The 20426-nt window shown below is 49.9% G+C and overlaps 1 protein-coding gene across 2 annotated transcripts in view; it reads left to right on the top strand.

Annotated features, from left to right (window-relative positions):
- Positions 1-20426, top strand: part of LOC116938286 (uncharacterized) — a 118198-nt gene that overhangs the window by 4307 nt on the left and 93465 nt on the right. For both annotated transcript variants that reach the window (XM_076063357.1, XM_076063356.1), the window contains exons 2-5: positions 2441-2533; positions 10506-10576; positions 13081-13204; positions 13722-13880. In XM_076063357.1, coding sequence (XP_075919472.1) covers positions 2441-2533; positions 10506-10576; positions 13081-13204; positions 13722-13880 — 447 coding nt within the window. The remainder of the gene's footprint in view (positions 1-2440; positions 2534-10505; positions 10577-13080; positions 13205-13721; positions 13881-20426) is intronic.

Genomic DNA, 20426 nt, shown 5'->3' with positions numbered 1-20426 from the left:
GCAGCCTTCGCTCGGAGGTTCGGATAGCCGTGAGGCGATGCAAGGATGGGTGGTGGTTGCGGGTTGCTGAGGAGATGGAGTCTGCCTCAGTGGCCCGCGATCACAAATCTCTATTTAACTCCATCAAAAAAGTAACCTGCAGCGCCACACCTATTACCATCATTAGGGGAAAAAACGGTGATCCAATCTCCGACCCCCAGGAACAGGTTTGCAGATTTGCTGAGCATTTCTGTGAGGTCCTGGGGGAGGGGAAATCCCTCAGCCAGGAAAAGTGGGGATGACCCTGCTGAGGCTGCGGTGCCACAAATATTGAAAGAAGTCAACCCTTGTGAGTGACTGGCTGAGGTGCCATCTGTTGAGGAATTACTGAAGGCCATCCGGAGTCTGAGACCAGGAAAAGCACCGGGCAGAGATGATCTCCCAAGCGAATGGCTGAGGGAGGGTGGTGTTTGTGCACAGACTGCCCTATATGACATCATAACAACGGTCTGGACCACTGGACGGGTTCCGCAGGATTGGAAGGATGCCCTGGTGGTCCCCCTTTTTAAGAAGGGGGACCGCACAGACTGTAACAACTACAGGGGCATCTCACTCCTCAGTGTGCCGGGAAAGGTCCTGGCAAGGATTATTCAACATCGCCTTGCCAGGCACGCTGAGGAGAGGCTTGCCGAGCCCAAATGTGGTTTCAGGAAAGGGCGGTCCTGCACATATACCATATTTTCTGTCCGTCTGCTACAGCAGAGGTGTAGGGAATTCCAACAAGACCTACATCTCTGCTTTATTGACCTGGTCAAAGCCTATGATACCATCAGTAGGCCCGGGCTCTGGGTTGTTCTTCGTGCTTTTGGAGTCCCTGTACCTCTGCTCACGATCATTAAGGACCTTCACGATGGTGAGCGGGCCCGGGTAAAGCTACGTGGCTGGGAGTCAGAGCCATTCCCTGTACACTTTGGGGTGCGACAGGGATGTCCTCTGGCTCCACATTATTTAACATCTATTTTGACCACGTAGTCCGTGAAGCCTTCAATAGCTGTACCGGGAGAATCTCCATATGGTACAGATATAATTGGAGGCTGATCGATGCCCGGGTGCGGTCAAGGGATGGCTCCCTATTGCTCAACCACGTTATGTATGCCGATGATTTGGTAATAGCTGCTCATTCAGAGAAGGAGTTGGAGATGCTGCTGCTGAGACTGGAGCGTGCCACTAAGAGGTGGGGCCTTACCATCAACCCCACCAAAACTAAGCACCTGCCTGGGTATTTTGTACCAACGGACACTCCACCCCCACAACTCCCAATCGGTGATGGGGCAGTTGTGGAGAGAGTGGAGAGTTTCCCATACCTGGGCAGTGTGCTCATAACCGGCTCCAGTTTAACAGCAGAGGTCTCACTCCGAATCAGTCGAGCGGCAATATCTTTTCATCGGTTGCGTAACACTGTGTGGAAGCTACCTGGTCTGTCGTTCCGCAATAAGCTTCGGGTCTTCTCGGCCACGGTCATTCCCTCCTTTTTTTACACTTGCGAAACGTGGACCACTCTAATGGAACATCTTCGCCAGTAAGAAACATTTAGGCTGGCCTCCCTACGATTTATCCTGTGTTTAACCAGGCTGGATTGTGTGAGGAGCTCACAAATCCTTGAAAGATCTGGGCAGGGTCCCTTTGGTGAGCTCCTCCGGCAGGCAAGGCTGAATTGGCTGGGTCATGTAGCCCGCATGCCCAGCCACCGCATGCCGAAACAGCTTTTGTTTGGCCGGATCGAGGGGGCTGAACGGGCGTGGCACGGGCTAGAGAAGAGATGGAGTGACGTGGTACAGGAGGACGTGGAGCTGAGTGGACTTGCCGATGACTGGTACCAGCAGTGTCAAGATCGGCCTCTGTGGAGGAGGCTCGTGAAGGATGCTACTGGGCAGTTGGAGGCAGTCGCCCTCCAACAACAACGGAGGGAGGAGGAGCGACGCTCACAACAACGAGTGGAGTTCCGGGTGGCTAAAGCACAGCAGGTTGGCGCAGTAGGGGGCACAGGTGGTGCATCAGCCAGTCATCTCAGTCAGTCGACCCGTGGCACCTGGGTCTGCCCCGTGACCTCCTGCCAGCGGGCGTTCGACACTTCACGTGGCCTCAGGGTGCACATAGCCTGGCACAAGCGTCGTGGTGACTTCACCGCCACTTAGTGGCGAATGGCGGTTGTTGTTGTTGTTGTTGTGTGTGTGTGTGTCGATCTGTGTGTGTATGTGTCTGTGTGTGTCTGTCTATCTGTGTGTGTCTCTGTGTGTCTATCTGTGTCTATATCTGTGTGTCTATCTGTGTGTGTCTCTGTGTGTCTATCTGTGTGTGTATGTGTTTGTGTGTGTCTGTCTATCTGTGTGTGTCTGCGTGTGTCTATCTGTGTGTGTCTATCTGTGTGTGTGTCTGTCTGTGTCTTTGTCTATCTGCGTAGTGCCTGTGCAGGTTACTGAGTTCCAACAGCTGCTGAATACCACAGTGACAGTCGGACAGACTGCCGTACTCAGCTGTGGTCAGCAACAACCTGGTAAGATACCTCTACTACTACTAACTAATACTAACTAGTACTGCTATTAACTAGTACTACTACTAACTAGTACTAACTAGTACTATTACTACTAACTAGTACTAACTAATACTACTGTAGTGCCGTGAATTCACTCGGACGACAACCGTCTATTTTTCCACCGTCACTTTTATTCCATCGTTCCGTACACACAGTAATTCTCTCCGTGCTCCGCCAACCCGGACACTCCGATTTACTTCAGCATCGTCCGTGCATCCCCTTCCACACACACAGTGTTTCTTCGCCTATCTCTTCACACGCAGTGACTTCTCTTCCACACACAGTGGTCATTCTTCTATCTCCTCACACACAGTGTCCTGTCTGTCTATTTACACGCAGTGACTTCTCTTCCACACACAGTGATTCGTATTCTATCTCCTCACACACAGTATCGCCGCTATCTCTTCACACGCAGTGACTTCCCTTCCACACACAGAGGTCCGTCTTCTATCTCCTCACACACAGTGTCGCCGCTCTCTCTTCACACGCAGTGACTTCTCTTCCACACACAGTGGTCCGTATTCTATCTCCTCACACACAGTATCGCCGCTATCTCTTCACACGCAGTGACTTCCCTTCCACACACAGTGGTCCGTCTTCTATCTCCTCACACACAGTATCGCTGCTATCTCTTCACACGCAGTGACTTCTCTTCCACACACAGTGGTTCGTATTCTATCTCTTCCACACACAGTATCACCGCTATCTCTTCACACGCAGTGACTTCTCTTCCACACACAGTGGTTCGGTCTTCTATCTCCTCACACACAGTATCACCGCTATCTCTTCACACGCAGTGACTTCTCTTCCACACACAGTGGTTCGGTCTTCTATCTCCTCACACACAGTGTCGCCGCTATCTCTTCACACGCAGTGACTTCCCTTCCACACACAGTGGTCCGTCTTCTATCTCCTCACACACAGTATCCTGTCTGTCTATTCACACGCAGTGACTTCCCTTCCACACACAGTGGTCCGTCTTCTATCTCCTCACACACAGTATCGCCGCTATCTCTTCACACACAGTGACTTCTCTTCCACACACAGAGGTTCGTATTCTATCTCCTCACACACAGTATCGCCGCTATCTCTTCACACACAGTGTCTACCCTTCCACACACAGAGGTTCGTCTTCTATCTCCTCACACACAGTATCGCCGCTCTCTCTTCACACGCAGTGACTTCCCCTCCACACACAGTGGTCCGTATTCTATCTCCTCACACACAGTATCGCCGCTATCTCTTCACACACAGTGTCTACCCTTCCACACACAGTGGTCCGTCTTCTATCTCCTCACACACAGTATCGCTGCTATCTCTTCACACGCAGTGACTTCTCTTCCACACACAGTGGTTCGTATTCTATCTCTTCCACACACAGTATCACCGCTATCTCTTCACACGCAGTGACTTCTCTTCCACACACAGTGGTTCGGTCTTCTATCTCCTCACACACAGTATCACCGCTATCTCTTCACACGCAGTGACTTCTCTTCCACACACAGTGGTCCGTATTCTATCTCCTCACACACAGTGTCGCCGCTATCTCTTCACACGCAGTGACTTCTCTTCCACACACAGTGGTTCGGTCTTCTATCTCCTCACACACAGTATCACCGCTATCTCTTCACACGCAGTGACTTCTCTTCCACACACAGTGGTCCGTCTTCCATCTCCTCACACACAGTGTCGCCGCTCTCTCTTCACACGCAGTGACTTCTCTTCCACACACAGTGGTCCGTATTCTATCTCCTCACACACAGTATCGCCGCTATCTCTTCACACGCAGTGACTTCCCTTCCACACGCAGTGGTCCGTCTTCTATCTCCTCACACACAGTATCGCTGCTATCTCTTCACACGCAGTGACTTCTCTTCCACACACAGTGGTCCGTCTTCTATCTCTTCCACACACAGTATCACCGCTATCTCTTCACACGCAGTGACTTCTCTTCCACACACAGTGGTTCGGTCTTCTATCTCCTCACACACAGTATCACCGCTATCTCTTCACACGCAGTGACTTCTCTTCCACACACAGTGGTTCGGTCTTCTATCTCCTCACACACAGTGTCGCCGCTATCTCTTCACACGCAGTGACTTCCCTTCCACACACAGTGGTCCGTCTTCTATCTCCTCACACACAGTATCCTGTCTGTCTATTCACACGCAGTGACTTCCCTTCCACACACAGTGGTCCGTCTTCTATCTCCTCACACACAGTATCGCCGCTATCTCTTCACACGCAGTGACTTCCCTTCCACACACAGAGGTTCGTATTCTATCTCCTCACACACAGTATCGCCGCTATCTCTTCACACACAGTGTCTACCCTTCCACACACAGAGGTTCGTCTTCTATCTCCTCACACACAGTATCGCCGCTATCTCTTCACACGCAGTGACTTCTCTTCCACACACAGTGGTCATTCTTCTATCTCCTCACACACAGTATCGCCGCTATCTCTTCACACGCAGTGACTTCTCTTCCACACACAGAGGTTCGTCTTCCATCTCCTCACACACAGTATCGCCGCTCTCTCTTCACACGCAGTGACTTCTCTTCCACACACAGTGGTTCGGTCTTCTATCTCCTCACACACAGTATCACCGCTATCTCTTCACACGCAGTGACTTCTCTTCCACACACAGTGGTTCGGTCTTCTATCTCCTCACACACAGTGTCGCCGCTATCTCTTCACACGCAGTGACTTCTCTTCCACACACAGTGGTCCGTCTTCTATCTCCTCACACACAGTATCGCCGCTATCTCTTCACACGCAGTGACTTCCCTTCCACACACAGTGGTCCGTCTTCTATCTCCTCACACACAGTGTCGCCGCTATCTCTTCACACGCAGTGACTTCTCTTCCACACACAGTGGTCCGTCTTCTATCTCCTCACACACAGTGTCGCTGCTATCTCTTCACACGCAGTGACTTCCCTTCCACACACAGAGGTTCGTCTTCTATCTCCTCACACACAGTATCGCCGCTATCTCTTCACACGCAGTGACTTCCCTTCCACACACAGTGGTCCGTCTTCTATCTCCTCACACACAGTATCCTGTCTGTCTATTCACACGCAGTGACTTCCCTTCCACACACAGTGGTCCGTCTTCTATCTCCTCACACACAGTATCGCCGCTATCTCTTCACACGCAGTGACTTCCCTTCCACACACAGAGGTTCGTCTTCCATCTCCTCACACACAGTATCGCCGCTCTCTCTTCACACGCAGTGACTTCCCCTCCACACACAGTGGTCCGTCTTCTATCTCCTCACACACAGTATCGCCGCTATCTCTTCACACGCAGTGACTTCTCTTCCACACACAGTGGTCCGTATTCTATCTCCTCACACACAGTATCGCCGCTATCTCTTCACACACAGTGTCTACCCTTCCACACACAGAGGTTCGTCTTCTATCTCCTCACACACAGTATCGCCGCTATCTCTTCACACGCAGTGACTTCTCTTCCACACACAGAGGTTCGTCTTCTATCTCCTCACACACAGTATCGCCGCTATCTCTTCACACGCAGTGACTTCTCTTCCACACACAGTGGTTCGTCTTCCATCTCCTCACACACAGTATCACCGCTATCTCTTCACACGCAGTGACTTCTCTTCCACACACAGTGGTTCGTCTTCCATCTCCTCACACACAGTATCGCTGCTCTCTCTTCACACGCAGTGACTTCCCCTCCACACACAGTGGTCCGTCTTCTATCTCCTCACACACAGTATCGCCGCTATCTCTTCACACGCAGTGACTTCTCTTCCACACACAGAGGTTCGTCTTCTATCTCCTCACACACAGTATCGCCGCTATCTCTTCACACGCAGTGACTTCCATCTATTCACACACAGTGACTCTGTCTATCTCCGCTAACGCTGACTCTCCCTATCGCCATTTACCGTCTTTGGGGTCCGGCTCTCTATCTATTCTTCCCTAACATTTCCAGCTGTCTTCTCCGTATCTCTCCAACAACAACTCCCCCAGCAACAACTCCCCAGCAGCAACTCCAACTCCGTTCAAACCACCTCGCGTTTTATCCCCCCTCTCGCATTAGCCTTAATTAATTGCCACGTGGCTCGCTGGCCGTCTCCCGCCAGCCCGCACCTGTCCCCTCCGTCAGACGTCCAGACGCCACCACTTAACGCCAACAGCCTCTCGACCAATCGCAGCCCTCGTGCCACGACTCCCTTAATTACTTCGGGTTGTTAACGCCACCCGCGACTCGATCACCTGTTCGACCTCGTGTGACCCCTTCTCCTTGTCTGTCTGTACGTACTGTATGTGGCCAATTAATATGCGTATTGTTTACTCCACTACACTACTACTAACTAGTACTAACTGGTACTACTACTACTAACTAGTACTAACTAGTACCACTACTACTAACTAGTACTAATTAATACTACTACTAACTAGTACTAACTAGTACCTCTACTAACTAGTACTAACTAGTACTCATGCTACTAACTAGTACTACTAACTAGTACTAACTGGTAATACTACTACTAACTAGTACCTCTACTAACTAGTACTATCTAGTACTATTGCTACTAACTAGTGCTAACTAGTACTACTAACTAGTGCTACTGCTAACCAGTACTACTAACTAGTATTAACTAGTACTACTAACTAGTACTAACTAGTAATATTACTACTAGCTAATACTACTACTAAGTAGTACTGACTAGTACTATTACTACTAACTCGTACTAACTAGTACTAATACTAACTAGTAGTAACTAGTGATACTTCTACTAACTAGTACTACTACTAACTAGTACTAACCAGTACTACTACTAACTAACACTAACTAATACTATCACTACTAACTAGTACTAACTAGTACTATTACTGACTAGTACTAACTAGTACTACTAACTAGTACTAACTAGTACTACTACCCAGTACTACTAACTTGTACTACTACTAACTAGTACTATAACAAACTACGACTACTAACTAGTACCAGTTAGTGGTAGTAGTACTGGTACTAGATTACACTCTCATGTTCACACGTCCATTGGATTACACTCATGCTCACATGTCCATCGCCTGCTTGTACATCACCGCGTATATAATAACATCTTGTTGTTGTAGCTGAGACCCCGCCTGCTTGTACATCACCACGTATATAATAACGTCTTGTTGTTCTAGTAGCTGAGACCCCGCCTGCCTGTACATCACCACGTATATAATAACGTCTTGTTGTAGTAGTAGCTGAGACCTCGCCTGCTTGTACATCACCACGTATATAATAACGTCTTGTTGTAGTAGCTGAGACCCCGCCTGCTTGTGCATCACCACGTATATAATAACGTCTTGTTGTAGTAGCTGAGACCCCGCCCGCATGTTCATCACCACGTATATAATAACGTCTTGTTGTAGTAGCTGAGACCCCGCCTGCTTGTACATCACCACGTATATAATAACGTCTTGTTGTAGTAGTAGCCGAGACCCCGCCTGCTTGTACATCACCACGTATATAATAACATCTTGTAGTAGTAGCTGAGACCCCGCCTGCTTGTACATCACCACGTATATAATAACGTCTTGTTGTAGTAGTAGCTGAGACCCCGCCTGCTTGTACATCATCACGTATATAATAACGTCTTGTAGTAGTAGCTGAGACCCCGCCTGCTTGTACATCACCACGTATATAATAACGTCTTGTTGTTGTAGTAGCTGAGACCCCGCCTACTTGTACATCACCACGTATATAATAACGTCTTGTTGTTGTAGTAGCTGAGACCCCGCTTACTTGTACATCACCACGTATATAATAACATCTTGTTGTTGTAGCTGAGACCCCGCCTGCTTGTACATCACCACGTATATAATAACGTCTTGTTGTAGTAGTAGCCGAGACCCCGCCTGCTTGTACATCACCACGTATATAATAACGTCTTGTAGTAGTAGCTGAGACCCCGCCTGCTTGTACATCACCACGTATATAATAACGTCTTGTTGTAGTAGTAGCTGAGACCCCGCCTGCTTGTACATCACCACGTATATAATAACGTCTTGTAGTAGTAGCTGAGACCCCGCCTGCTTGTACATCACCACGTATATAATAACGTCTTGTTGTTGTAGTAGCTGAGACCCCGCCTACTTGTACATCACCACGTATATAATAACATCTTGTTGTAGTAGCTGAGACCCCGCCTACTTGTACATCACCACGTATATAATAACGTCTTGTTGTTGTAGTAGCTGAGACCCCGCCTGCTTGTACATCACCACGTATATAATAACGTCTTGTTGTAGTAGCTGAGACCCCGCCTGCTTGTACATCACCACGTATATAATAACGTCTTGTTGTAGTAGCTGAGACCCCGCCTGCTTGTACATCACCACGTATATAATAACGTCTTGTTGTAGTAGTAGCCGAGACCCCGCCTGCTTGTACATCACCACGTATATAATAACGTCTTGTAGTAGTAGCTGAGACCCCGCCTGCTTGTACATCACCACGTATATAATAACGTCTTGTTGTTGTAGTAGCTGAGACCCCGCCTGCTTGTACATCACCACGTATATAATAACGTCTTGTTGTAGTAGCTGAGACCCCGCCTACTTGTACATCACCACGTATATAATAACGTCTTGTTGTAGTAGCTGAGACCCCGCCTGCTTGTACATCACCACGTATATAATAACGTCTTGTTGTAGTAGCTGAGACCCCGCCCGCATGTTCATCACCACGTATATAATAACGTCTTGTTGTAGTAGCTGAGACCCCGCCTGCTTGTACATCACCACGTATATAATAACGTCTTGTTGTAGTAGTAGCCGAGACCCCGCCTGCTTGTACATCACCACGTATATAATAACGTCTTGTAGTAGTAGCTGACACCCCGCCTGCTTGTACATCACCACGTATATAATAACGTCTTGTTGTTGTAGTAGCTGAGACCCCGCCTGCTTGTACATCACCACGTATATAATAACGTCTTGTTGTAGTAGCTGAGACCCCGCCTGCTTGTACATCACCACGTATATAATAACGTCTTGTTGTAGTAGCTGAGACCCCGCCTGCTTGTACATCACCACGTATATAATAACGTCTTGTTGTAGTAGCTGAGACCCCGCCTGCTTGTACATCACCACGTATATAATAACGTCTTGTTGTTGTAGTAGCTGAGACCCCGCCTACTTGTACATCACCACGTATATAATAACGTCTTGTTGTAGTAGCTGAGACCCCGCCTACTTGTACATCACCACGTATATAATAACGTCTTGTTGTTGTAGTAGCTGAGACCCCGCCTACTTGTACATCACCACGTATATAATAACATCTTGTTGTTGTAGCTGAGACCCCGCCTGCTTGTACATCACCACGTATATAATAACGTCTTGTTGTAGTAGTAGCTGAGACCCCGCCTGCTTGTACATCACCATGTATATAATAACGTCTTGTTGTAGTAGTAGCTGAGACCCCGCCTGCTTGTACATCACCACGTATATAATAACGTCTTGTTGTTGTTGTAGCTGAGACCCCGCCTGCTTGTACATCACCACGTATATAATAACGTCTTGTAGTAGTAGCTGAGACCCCGCCTGCTTGTACATCACCACGTATATAATAACGTCTTGTTGTAGTAGCTGAGACCCCACCTACTTGTACATCACCACGTATATAAAAACGTCTTGTATTAGCTGAGATCCCACCTGCTTACCCATCACCACGTATATAACTTATTGTTGTTGTTGTAGCGGGGATGGGATTCTGTTCCAGCTGAGACAGAGTACCTACTAACTAGTATTAGTGAGTACTAGTTAGTACCTACTAGTGCTAACTAGTACTAACTAGTACTAGTGAGTACTAGTTAGTACTCACTAGTACTAGTGAGTACTAACTAGTGCTATCTAGTACTCACTAGTACTACCACACTGTACCTGTGTGTGTGTTAGGGTCCGTACAGTGGGGACGAGGAGCTGAGACGCTGCCTGGAGAGGCTGGGACAGCCGCTGGAGACATTGCGGTGAGAAACTCTCGCACAGAGACAACTCACTTAGACACACACAGACACACACACAGACAACTCACTTAGACACCTCACTTAGACACACACACAGACACACACATAGACACACACACAGACACACACACAGACACACGCACATAGACAACTCACTTAGACAACTCACTTAGACACACACACAGACACACAGACACACACACAGACAACTCACTTAGACACACACACAGACACACACACAGACACACACACAGACAACTCACTTAGACAACTCACTTAGACACACACTCAGACACACACACAGACAACTCACTTAGACAACTCACTTAGACAACTCACTTAGACACACACACAGACACACACACAGACAGACACACACACAGACACACACACATAGACAAACACAGACAACACACTTAGACAATCACGAGCCTCCTCCACAGAGGCCGATCTTGACACCGCTGGTACCAGTCATTGGCAAGTCCACTCAGCTCCACGTCCTCCTGTACCACATCACTCCATCTCTTCTCTAGCCCGTGCCGCGCCCATTTAGCCCCCTCAATCCGTCCGAACAAAAGCTGTTTTGGCATGCGGTGGCTGGGCATGCGGGCTACATGACCCAGCCAACGCAGTCTTGCCTGCCGGAGGAGCTCACCGATGGGACTTTGTCCAGATCTTTCAAGGATTTATGGGCTCCTCACATAATCCAGCCTGGTTAAACCCAGGATGGATCGTAGGCAGGCCAGCCTAAATGTTTCTAACCGGCGAAGATGTTCCATTAGGGGGATCCACGTTTCGCAAGCGTAGAGAAGGGAGGGAATGACGGTGGCCGAGAAGACCTGAAGCTTAGTGCGGAGCGACAGACCAGGTAGCTTCCACACAGCGTTACGCAACCGATGAAAAGATATTGCCGCTCGACTGATTCGGAGTGAGACCTCTGCTGTTAAACTGGAGCCAGTCATAAGCACACTGCCCAGGTATGGTAAACTCTCCACTCTCTCCACAACTGCCCCATCACCGATTGGGAGTTGCGTGGGTGGAGTGTCCGATGGTACAAAATACCCAGGCAGGTGCTTAGTTTTGGTGGGGCTGATGGTAAGGCCCCATCTCTTAGTGGCACGCTCCAGTCTCAGTAGCAGCGTCTCCAACTCCTCCTCTGAATGAGCAGCTATTACCAGATCATCGGCATACATAACGTGGTTGAGCAATAGGGAGCCATCGCTTGACCGCATGAGAGTAGGCCTGTCGCTTTTTCTCAACCTTCCTATCAGCCAGGGCCTCTGGGGAGGTCTGGACCGCGTACCCAAAGCAGCCATTGCAGCTGCATGAGTCACAGTCCTAAACCTCGTCCATTTACCCTCGACATCAGGAGGAGTGGGGGACGATGCCAACCCCAGCCGCAAGCGATGATGAAATTCTCGCTCGCAATTTTCATCAGATAACTGAGACCAGGCCACTTTAGGTTGGAATGGGGTCCTGGGTGTACACCCACCACCGGAGTGGAAGAATGGCAGGCGCATCTTACAGATGACAAGTCGATGGTCAGAGGGCAGATCAGCTCCACGGTAGGTCCTGGTGTCAAGGACATGGGCTCGCATCCGCTGGTCCGTCACTATGTAGTCCAGCAGATGTTCTTGCTTGGACCCGGCATGCATCCATGATGTTGTGTGGATGCGCCGATGCCGGAACAGCGTGTTGGTAATTACAAGCCCATGGGCTGCACAAAAATCTAGCAGCCTCCTACTGATGTTATTGAGCTGATCTTGCCCATGCCTTCCAATCACTCCAGACCAGGTGCCAGCATTATGACCAACTCGGACATTGAAGTCACCCAACAAGATGACTTTATCCCGAGGGGCCACTTTAGCCAGCACCTGTGACAGGAGGTCATAGAAGGCATCTGACTCATCGGCTTTGCCTGCATTCCTCCACGGATGTCCGTCTTCGGTGGGGGCATAAGTAACCACGACCACCACTCCTCGCCTCCGGTCGATGGGAAGACGAGCCCAAAGTAGCCTGGGGCTTACAGCTTCCCACACCTCACCGCCACGCTCCCACGCCCCCTTCATTATTATGTTCAAAAGAAGAGCCACACCCTGTTGTTTGGCAGTGTGCTGCCCCGAGTAGAGGACTGTCCACCCCTCATGGTAGCAGGAGCCAGAACCGGTCCACCGGACCTCCTGAATGCCACAGAGATCCAGGCGGTACCGGTCCAGCTCCCGACAGAGGAGTGGCAGCCTCTCCTCCGCAGTGAGTGTTCGAACATTCCACGTGGCCACACGAAGTGGCTTTTCGTTGTTTCTGGAGGAGCCCCGAGGGTGGATATTCAATCTCCTGGCTCCGCCAAATTGGGTTTGGCCAGGAGACGTCATAGACGCCTGTCCCCCCGGGGCCTCTGGCACAAGCTTATTAGTTACATATTTAATTAATGAGATATTTTAGAAACGCACAGACACACACACTTCCATCCTTGCTCCTGATTGGTCGACCCCCCTTCGCTCCCGTAGTCTTACGGCGACTCCGATTCGCTGTACATCCCCCGCGCGACGACCAATCACATCGGCAAGTACTGGTGTCACGTGACGGGGCAGCCTCCTGGCCTAAGACAAACTCACCAAGTTACAGTGCTGGGTGAGTGGGCGAGTGGGTGAGTGGGTGGGTGAGTGAGTGTCTGAGTGAGTGTCTGAGTGGGTGAGTGAGTGGGTGAGTTAGTGAGTGTCTGAGTGAGTGAGTGAGTGTCTGAGTGGGTGAGTGAGTGTCTGAGTGAGTGTCTGAGAGGGTGAGTGAGTGGGTGAGTTAGTGAGTGTCTGAGTGAGTGTCTGAGTGGGTGAGTGAGTGGGTGAGTTAGTGAGTGTCTGAGTGGGTGAGTGAGTGTTTGAGTGAGTGTCTGAGAGGGTGAGTGAGTGGGTGAGTTAGTGAGTGTCTGAGTGAGTGTCTGAGTGGGTGAGTGAGTGGGTGAGTTAGTGAGTGTCTGAGTGAGTGAGTGAGTGTCTGAGTGAGTGAGTGTCTGAGTGAGTGAGTGAGTGAGTGTCTCAGTGTCTGAGTGAGTGAGTGTCTGAGTGAGTGAGTGTCTGAGTGAGTGAGTGAGTGTCTGAGTGAGTGAGTGAGTGTCTGAGTGAGTGAGCTTCTCTCTAACGTCCCCCTACAGCACCCCCCGTGATCAGAGTCTTCCCAGAGAGTCAGCTGGTGCAGCCAGGACAGCCAGCCTGGCTGCGCTGTGTGGCGGAGGGCATCCCAACACCAACCATCAGCTGGCTCAAGAACGGAAAACCGCTCACAGAGGAATCCGGGCGGATATCGATAGACGGTGAATATCACTCACTGACTCACTCAGACACTCACTCAGACACTCACTCACTCAGACACTCAAACAGACACTCAGACACTCACTCACTCAGACACTCACTCACTCAGATGCTCACTCACTCAGACACTCACTCACTCACTCAGACACTCACTCACTCAGACACTCACTCACTCAGACACTCACTCAGACACTCAGACACTCACTCAGACACTCACTCACTCAGACACTCACTCACTCATTCAGACACTCACTCACTTAGACACTCACTCAATCAGACACTCACTCAGACACTCAATCACTCACTCACACACTCACTCACTCACTCAGACACTCACTCGCTCAGACACTCACTTAGACACTCACTCAGTTACTCAGACACTCAGTCACTCACTCAGACACTCACTCACTCAGACACTCACTCACTCAGACACTCACTCAGCCACTTACTCACTCATACACTCACTCACTCAGACCCTCACTCACTCAGACACTCACTTAGACACTCAGACACTCACTCAGACACTCATTCACTCAGACACTCACTCACTTACTCAAACACTCAGTCACTCACTTAGACACTCACTCAGACACTCACTCACTCACTCAGACACTTAGTCACTCACTCAGACACTCACTCACTCACTGAGTGAGTGAGTGTCACTCACTCACTCAGACACTCACTCACTCACTCAGACACTCACTCACTCACTCAGACACTCACTCACTCAGACACTCACTCACTCACTCAGACACTCACTCACTCACTCAGACACTTAGTCACTCACTCAGACACTCACTCACTCACTGAGTGAGTGAGTGTCTGAGTGAGTGAGTGAGTGTCTGAGTGAGTGAGTGAGTGTCTGAGTGAGTGAGTGTCTGAGTGAGTGAGTGTCTGAGTGAGTGAGTGTCTGAGTGAGTGAGTGAGTGTCTGAGTGAGTGAGTGGGTGTCTGAGTGAGTGAGTGAGTGTCTGAGTGAGTGTCTGAGTGTCTGAGTGAGTGTCTGAGTGAGTGTCTGAGTGAGTGTCTGAGTGAGTGAGTGAGTGTCTGAGTGTCTGAGTGAGTGTCTGAGTGAGTGTCTGAGTGAGTGAGTGAGTGTCTGAGTGAGTGAGTGAGTGTCTGAGTGAGTGAGTGAGTGTCTGAGTGTCTGAGTGAGTGTCTGAGTGAGTGAGTGTCTGTGTGTGTGTAGATGCAGGCCACGTGGTGTCCCTCTACGCTGTCCGAAAAGACGATTCAGCTGTCTATGAGTGAGTGTCTGAGTGAGTGAGTGAGTGTCTGAGTGAGTGAGTGTCTGTGTGTGTGTAGATGCAGGCCACGTGGTGTCCCTCTACTCTGTCCGACAAGACGATTCAGCTGTCTATGAGTGAGTGTCTGAGTGAGTGAGTGTCTGAGTGAGTGAGTGTCTGAGTGAGTGAGTGTCTGTGTCTGTGTAGATGCAGGCCACGTGGTGTCCCTCTACTCTGTCCGACAAGACGATTCAGCTGTCTATGAGTGAGTGTCTGAGTGAGTGAGTGTCTGAGTGAGTGAGTGAGTGTCTGAGTGAGTGAGTGTCTGAGTGAGTGAGTGTCTGTGTCTGTGTAGATGCAGGCCACGTGGTGTCCCTCTACTCTGTCCGACAAGACGATTCAGCTGTCTATGAGTGAGTGCCTGAGTGAGTGAGTGAGTGTCTGAGTGAGTGAGTGAGTGTCTGAGTGAGTGAGTGAGTGTCTCAGTGAGTGAGTGAGTGTCTGAGTGAGTGAGTGTCTGAGTGAGTGAGTGTCTGAGTGAGTGAGTGTCTGAGTGAGTGAGTGTCTGTGTGAGTGAGTGTCTGAGTGAGTGAGTGTCTGAGTGAGTGTCTGTGTCTGTGTAGATGCAGGCCACGTGGTGTCCCTCTACTCTGTCCGACAAGACGATTCAGCTGTCTATGAGTTAGTGTCTGAGTCAGTGAGTGAGTGTCTGAGTGAGTGAGTGAGTGTCTGAGTGAATGAGTGTCTGAGTGAGTGAGTGTCTGAGTGAGTGAGTGTCTGAGTGAGTGAGTGTCTGAGTGAGTGAGTGAGTGTCTGAGTGAGTGAGTGAGTGTCTGAGTGAGTGAGTGTCTGAGTGAGTGAGTGGCTGTGTCTGTGTAGATGCAGGCCACGTGGTGTCCCTCTACTCTGTCCGACAAGACGATTCAGCTGTCTATGAGTGAGTGTCTGAGTGAGTGAGTGTCTGAGTGAGTGAGTGAGTGTCTGAGTGAGTGAGTGAGTGTCTGAGTGTCTGAATGAGTGTCTGTGTGAGTGAGTGTATGAGTGAGTGAGTGTCTGAGTGAGTGAGTGAGTGTCTGAGTGAGTGAGTGTCTGAGTGAGTGAGTGTCTAAGTGCGTGTCTGAGTGAGTGAGTGTCTGAGTGAGTGAGTGTATGAGTGAGTGAGTGAGTGTCTGAGTGAGTGTGTGTCTGAGTGAGTGTCTGTGTCTGTGTAGATGCAGGCCACGTGGTGTCCCTCTACTCTGTCCGACAAGACGATCCAGCTGTCTATGAGTGAGTGTCTGAGTGAGTGAATGAGTGTCTGAGTGAGTGAGTGTCTGAGTGAGTGAGTGTCTGAGTGAGTGAGTGAGTGTCTGAGTGAGTGAGTGTCTGTGTGTGTGTAGATGCAGGCCACGTGGTGTCCCTCTACTCTGTCCGACAAGACGATTCAGCTGTCTATGAGTGAGTGTCTGAGTGAGTGAGTGAGTGTCTGAGTGAGTGAGTGAGTGTCTGAGTGAGTGAGTGAGTGTCTGAGTGAGTGAGTGAGTGTCTGAGTGAGTGTCTGTCTGTGTGTGTAGATGCAGGCCACGTGGTGTCCCTCTACTCTGTCCGACAAGACGATTCAGCTGTCTATGAGTGAGTGTCTGAGTGAGTGAGTGAGTGTCTGAGTGAGTGAGTGAGTGTCTGAGTGAATGAGTGTCTGAGTGAGTGAGTGTCTGAGTGAGTGAGTGAGTGTCTGAGTGAGTGAGTGTCTGAGTGAGTGAGTGTCTGAGTGAGTGAATGAGTGTCTGAGTGAGTGAGTGTCTGAGTGAATGAGTGTCTGAGTGAGTGAGTGTCTGAGTGAGTGAGTGAGTGTCTGAGTGAGTGAGTGTCTGAGTGAGTGAGTGTCTCTGTGTAGATGCAGGCCACGTGGTGTCCCTCTACTCTGTCCGACAAGACGATTCAGCTGTCTATGAGTGAGTGTCTGAGTGAGTGAGTGTCTGAATGAGTGAGTGTCTGTGTGTGTGTAGATGCAGGCCACGTGGTGTCCCTCTACTCTGTCCGACAAGACGATTCAGCTGTCTATGAGTGAGTGTCTGAGTGAGTGAGTGAGTGTCTGAGTGTCTGAGTGAGTGAGTGTCTGAGTGAGTGAGTGTCTGAGTGAGTGAGTGAGTGTCTGAGTGAGTGAGTGATTGTCTGAGTGAGTGAGTGTCTGTGTCTGTGTAGATGCAGGCCACGTGGTGTCCCTCTACTCTGTCCGACAAGACGATTCAGCTGTCTATGAGTGAGTGTCTGAGTGAGTGAGTGTCTGAGTGAGTGAGTGAGTGTCTGAGTGAGTGAGTGAGTGTCTGAGTGAGTGAGTGAGTGTCTGAGTGAGTGAGTGAGTGTCTGAGTGTCTGAATGAGTGTCTGTGTGAGTGAGTGTATGAGTGAGTGAGTGTCTGAGTGAGTGAGTGAGTGTCTGAGTGAGTGAGTGTCTGAGTGAGTGAGTGTCTGAGTGAGTGAGTGAGTGTCTGAGTGAGTGAGTGTCTGTGTGTGTGTAGATGCAGGCCACGTGGTGTCCCTCTACTCTGTCCGACAAGACGATTCAGCTGTCTATGAGTGAGTGTCTGAGTGAGTGTCTGTGTGAGTGAGTGAGTGTCTGAGTGGGTGAGTGTCTGAGTGAGTGAGTGTCTGAGTGAGTGAGTGTCTGAGTAAGTGAGTTTCTGAGTGAGTGAGTGAGTGTCTGAGTGAGTGTCTGAGTGAGTGTCTGAGTGTCTGAGTGAGTGTCTGAGTGAGTGAGTGAGTGACTGAGTGAGTGAGTGTCTGAGTGAGTGAGTGTCTGAGTGAGTGAGTGTCTGTCTGTGTAGATGCAGGCCACGTGGTCTCCCTGTACTCTGTCCGACAAGACGATTCAGCTGTCTATGAGTGAGTGTCTGAGTGAGTGTCTGAGTGAGTGTCTGAGTGAGTGAGTGAGTGTCTGAGTGAGTGAGGGAGTGTCTGTTTGAGTGAGTGTCTGAGTGAATGAGTGTCTGAGTGAGTGAGTGTCTGAGTGAGTGAGTGTCTGAGTGAGTGAGTGAGTGTCTGAGTGAGTGAGTGTCTGTCTGTGTAGATGCAGGCCACGTGGTGTCCCTCTACTCTGTCCGACAAGACGATTCAGCTGTCTATGAGTGAGTGTCTGAGTGAGTGAATGAGTGTCTGAGTGAGTGAGTGTCTGAGTGAGTGAGTGTCTGAGTGAGTGAATGAGTGTCTGAGTGAGTGTCTGAGTGAGTGAGTGAGTGTCTGAGTGAGTGAGTGTCTGTGTCTGTGTAGATGCAGGCCACGTGGTGTCCCTCTACTCTGTCCGACAAGACGATTCAGCTGTCTATGAGTGAGTGTCTGAGTGAGTGAGTGTCTGAGTGAGTGAGTGTCTGAGTGAGTGAGTGAGTGTCTGAGTGAGTGAGTGAGTGTCTCAGTGAGTGAATGAGTGTCTGAGTGAGTGAGTGTCTGAGTGAGTGAGTGAGTGTCTGAGTGAATGAGTATCTGAGTGAGTGAATGAGTGTCTGAGTGAGTGAGTGTCTGAGTGAGTGTCTGAGTGAGTGAGTGTCTGAGTGAGTGAGTGAGTGTCTGAGTGAGTGTCTGTCTGTGTAGATGCAGGCCACGTGGTGTCCCTCTACTCTGTCCGACAAGACGATTCAGCTGTCTATGAGTGAGTGTCTGAGTGAGTGAGTGAGTGAGTGTCTGAGTGTCTGAGTGAGTGAGTGTCTGAGTGAGTGAGTGAGTGTCTGAGTGAGTGAGTGATTGTCTGAGTGAGTGAGTGTCTGTGTAGATGCAGGCCACGTGGTGTCCCTCTACTCTGTCCGACAAGACGATTCAGCTGTCTATGAGTGAGTGTCTGAGTGAGTGAGTGAGTGTCTGAGTGAGTGAGTGAGTGTCTGAGTGAGTGAGTGAGTGTCTGAGTGAGTGAGTGTCTGAGTGAGTGAGTGTCTGAGTGAGTGAGTGTCTGTGTGTGTGTAGATGCAGGCCACGTGGTGTCCCTCTACTCTGTCCAACAAGACGATTCAGCTGTCTATGAGTGAGTGTCTGAGTGAGTGAGTGAGTGTCTGAGTGAGTGAGTGAGTGTCTGAGTGAGTGAGTGAGTGTCTGAGTGAGTGAGTGTCTGAGTGTCTGAGTGAGTGTCTGAGTGAGTGAGTGAGTGTCTGAGTGAGTGAGTGAGTGTCTGAGTGAGTGAGTGTCTGAGTGAGTGAGTGTCTGAGTGAGTGAGTGTCTGAGTGAGTGAGTGAGTGTCTGAGTGAGTAAGTGTCTGAGTGAGTGAATGAGTGTCTGAGTGAGTGAGTGTCTGAGTGTCTGAGTGAGTGTCTGAGTGAGTGAGTGAGTGTCTGAGTGCGTGAGTGAGTGAGTGTCTGAGTGAGTGAGTGTCTGAGTGAGTGAGTGTCTGAGTGAGTGTCTGTGTGTGTGTAGATGCAGGCCACGTGGTGTCCCTCTACTCTGTCCGACAAGACGATTCAGCTGTCTATGAGTTAGTGTCTGAGTCAGTGAGTGAGTGTCTGAGTGAGTGAGTGAGTGTCTGAGTGAATGAGTGTCTGAGTGAGTGAGTGTCTGAGTGAGTGAGTGAGTGTCTGAGTGAGTGAGTGTCTGAGTGAGTGAGTGAGTGTCTGAGTGAGTGAGTGAGTGTCTGAGTGAGTGAGTGTCTGAGTGAGTGAGTGGCTGTGTCTGTGTAGATGCAGGCCACGTGGTGTCCCTCTACTCTGTCCGACAAGACGATTCAGCTGTCTATGAGTGAGTGTCTGAGTGAGTGAGTGTCTGAGTGAGTGAGTGAGTGTCTGAGTGAGTGAGTGAGTGTCTGAGTGTCTGAATGAGTGTCTGTGTGAGTGAGTGTATGAGTGAGTGAGTGTCTGAGTGAGTGAGTGAGTGTCTGAGTGAGTGAGTGTCTGAGTGAGTGAGTGTCTAAGTGCGTGTCTGAGTGAGTGAGTGTCTGAGTGAGTGAGTGTATGAGTGAGTGAGTGAGTGTCTGAGTGAGTGTGTGTCTGAGTGAGTGTCTGTGTAGATGCAGGCCACGTGGTGTCCCTCTACTCTGTCCGACAAGACGATTCAGCTGTCTATGAGTGAGTGTCTGAGTGAGTGAGTGAGTGTCTGAGTGAGTGAGTGAGTGTCTGAGTGAATGAGTGTCTGAGTGAGTGAGTGTCTGAGTGAGTGAGTGAGTGTCTGAGTGAGTGAGTGTCTGAGTGAGTGAATGAGTGTCTGAGTGAGTGAATGAGTGTCTGAGTGAGTGAGTGTCTGTGTCTGTGTAGATGCAGGCCACGTGGTGTCCCTCTACTCTGTCCGACAAGACGATTCAGCTGTCTATGAGTGAGTGTCTGAGTGAGTGAGTGAGTGTCTGAGTGTCTGAGTGAGTGAGTGTCTGAGTGAGT

This window comes from Petromyzon marinus, unplaced genomic scaffold, assembly GCF_048934315.1.
Source record: "Petromyzon marinus isolate PM22_M1 ecotype Great Lakes invasive population unplaced genomic scaffold, UKy_Petmar_22M1.pri1.0 PM_Scaffold_103, whole genome shotgun sequence".
NCBI lineage: Eukaryota > Metazoa > Chordata > Hyperoartia > Petromyzontiformes > Petromyzontidae > Petromyzon > Petromyzon marinus.
Note: the sequence above shows the minus strand (reverse complement) of the source record. Positions and strands in the feature narration are given on the sequence as shown.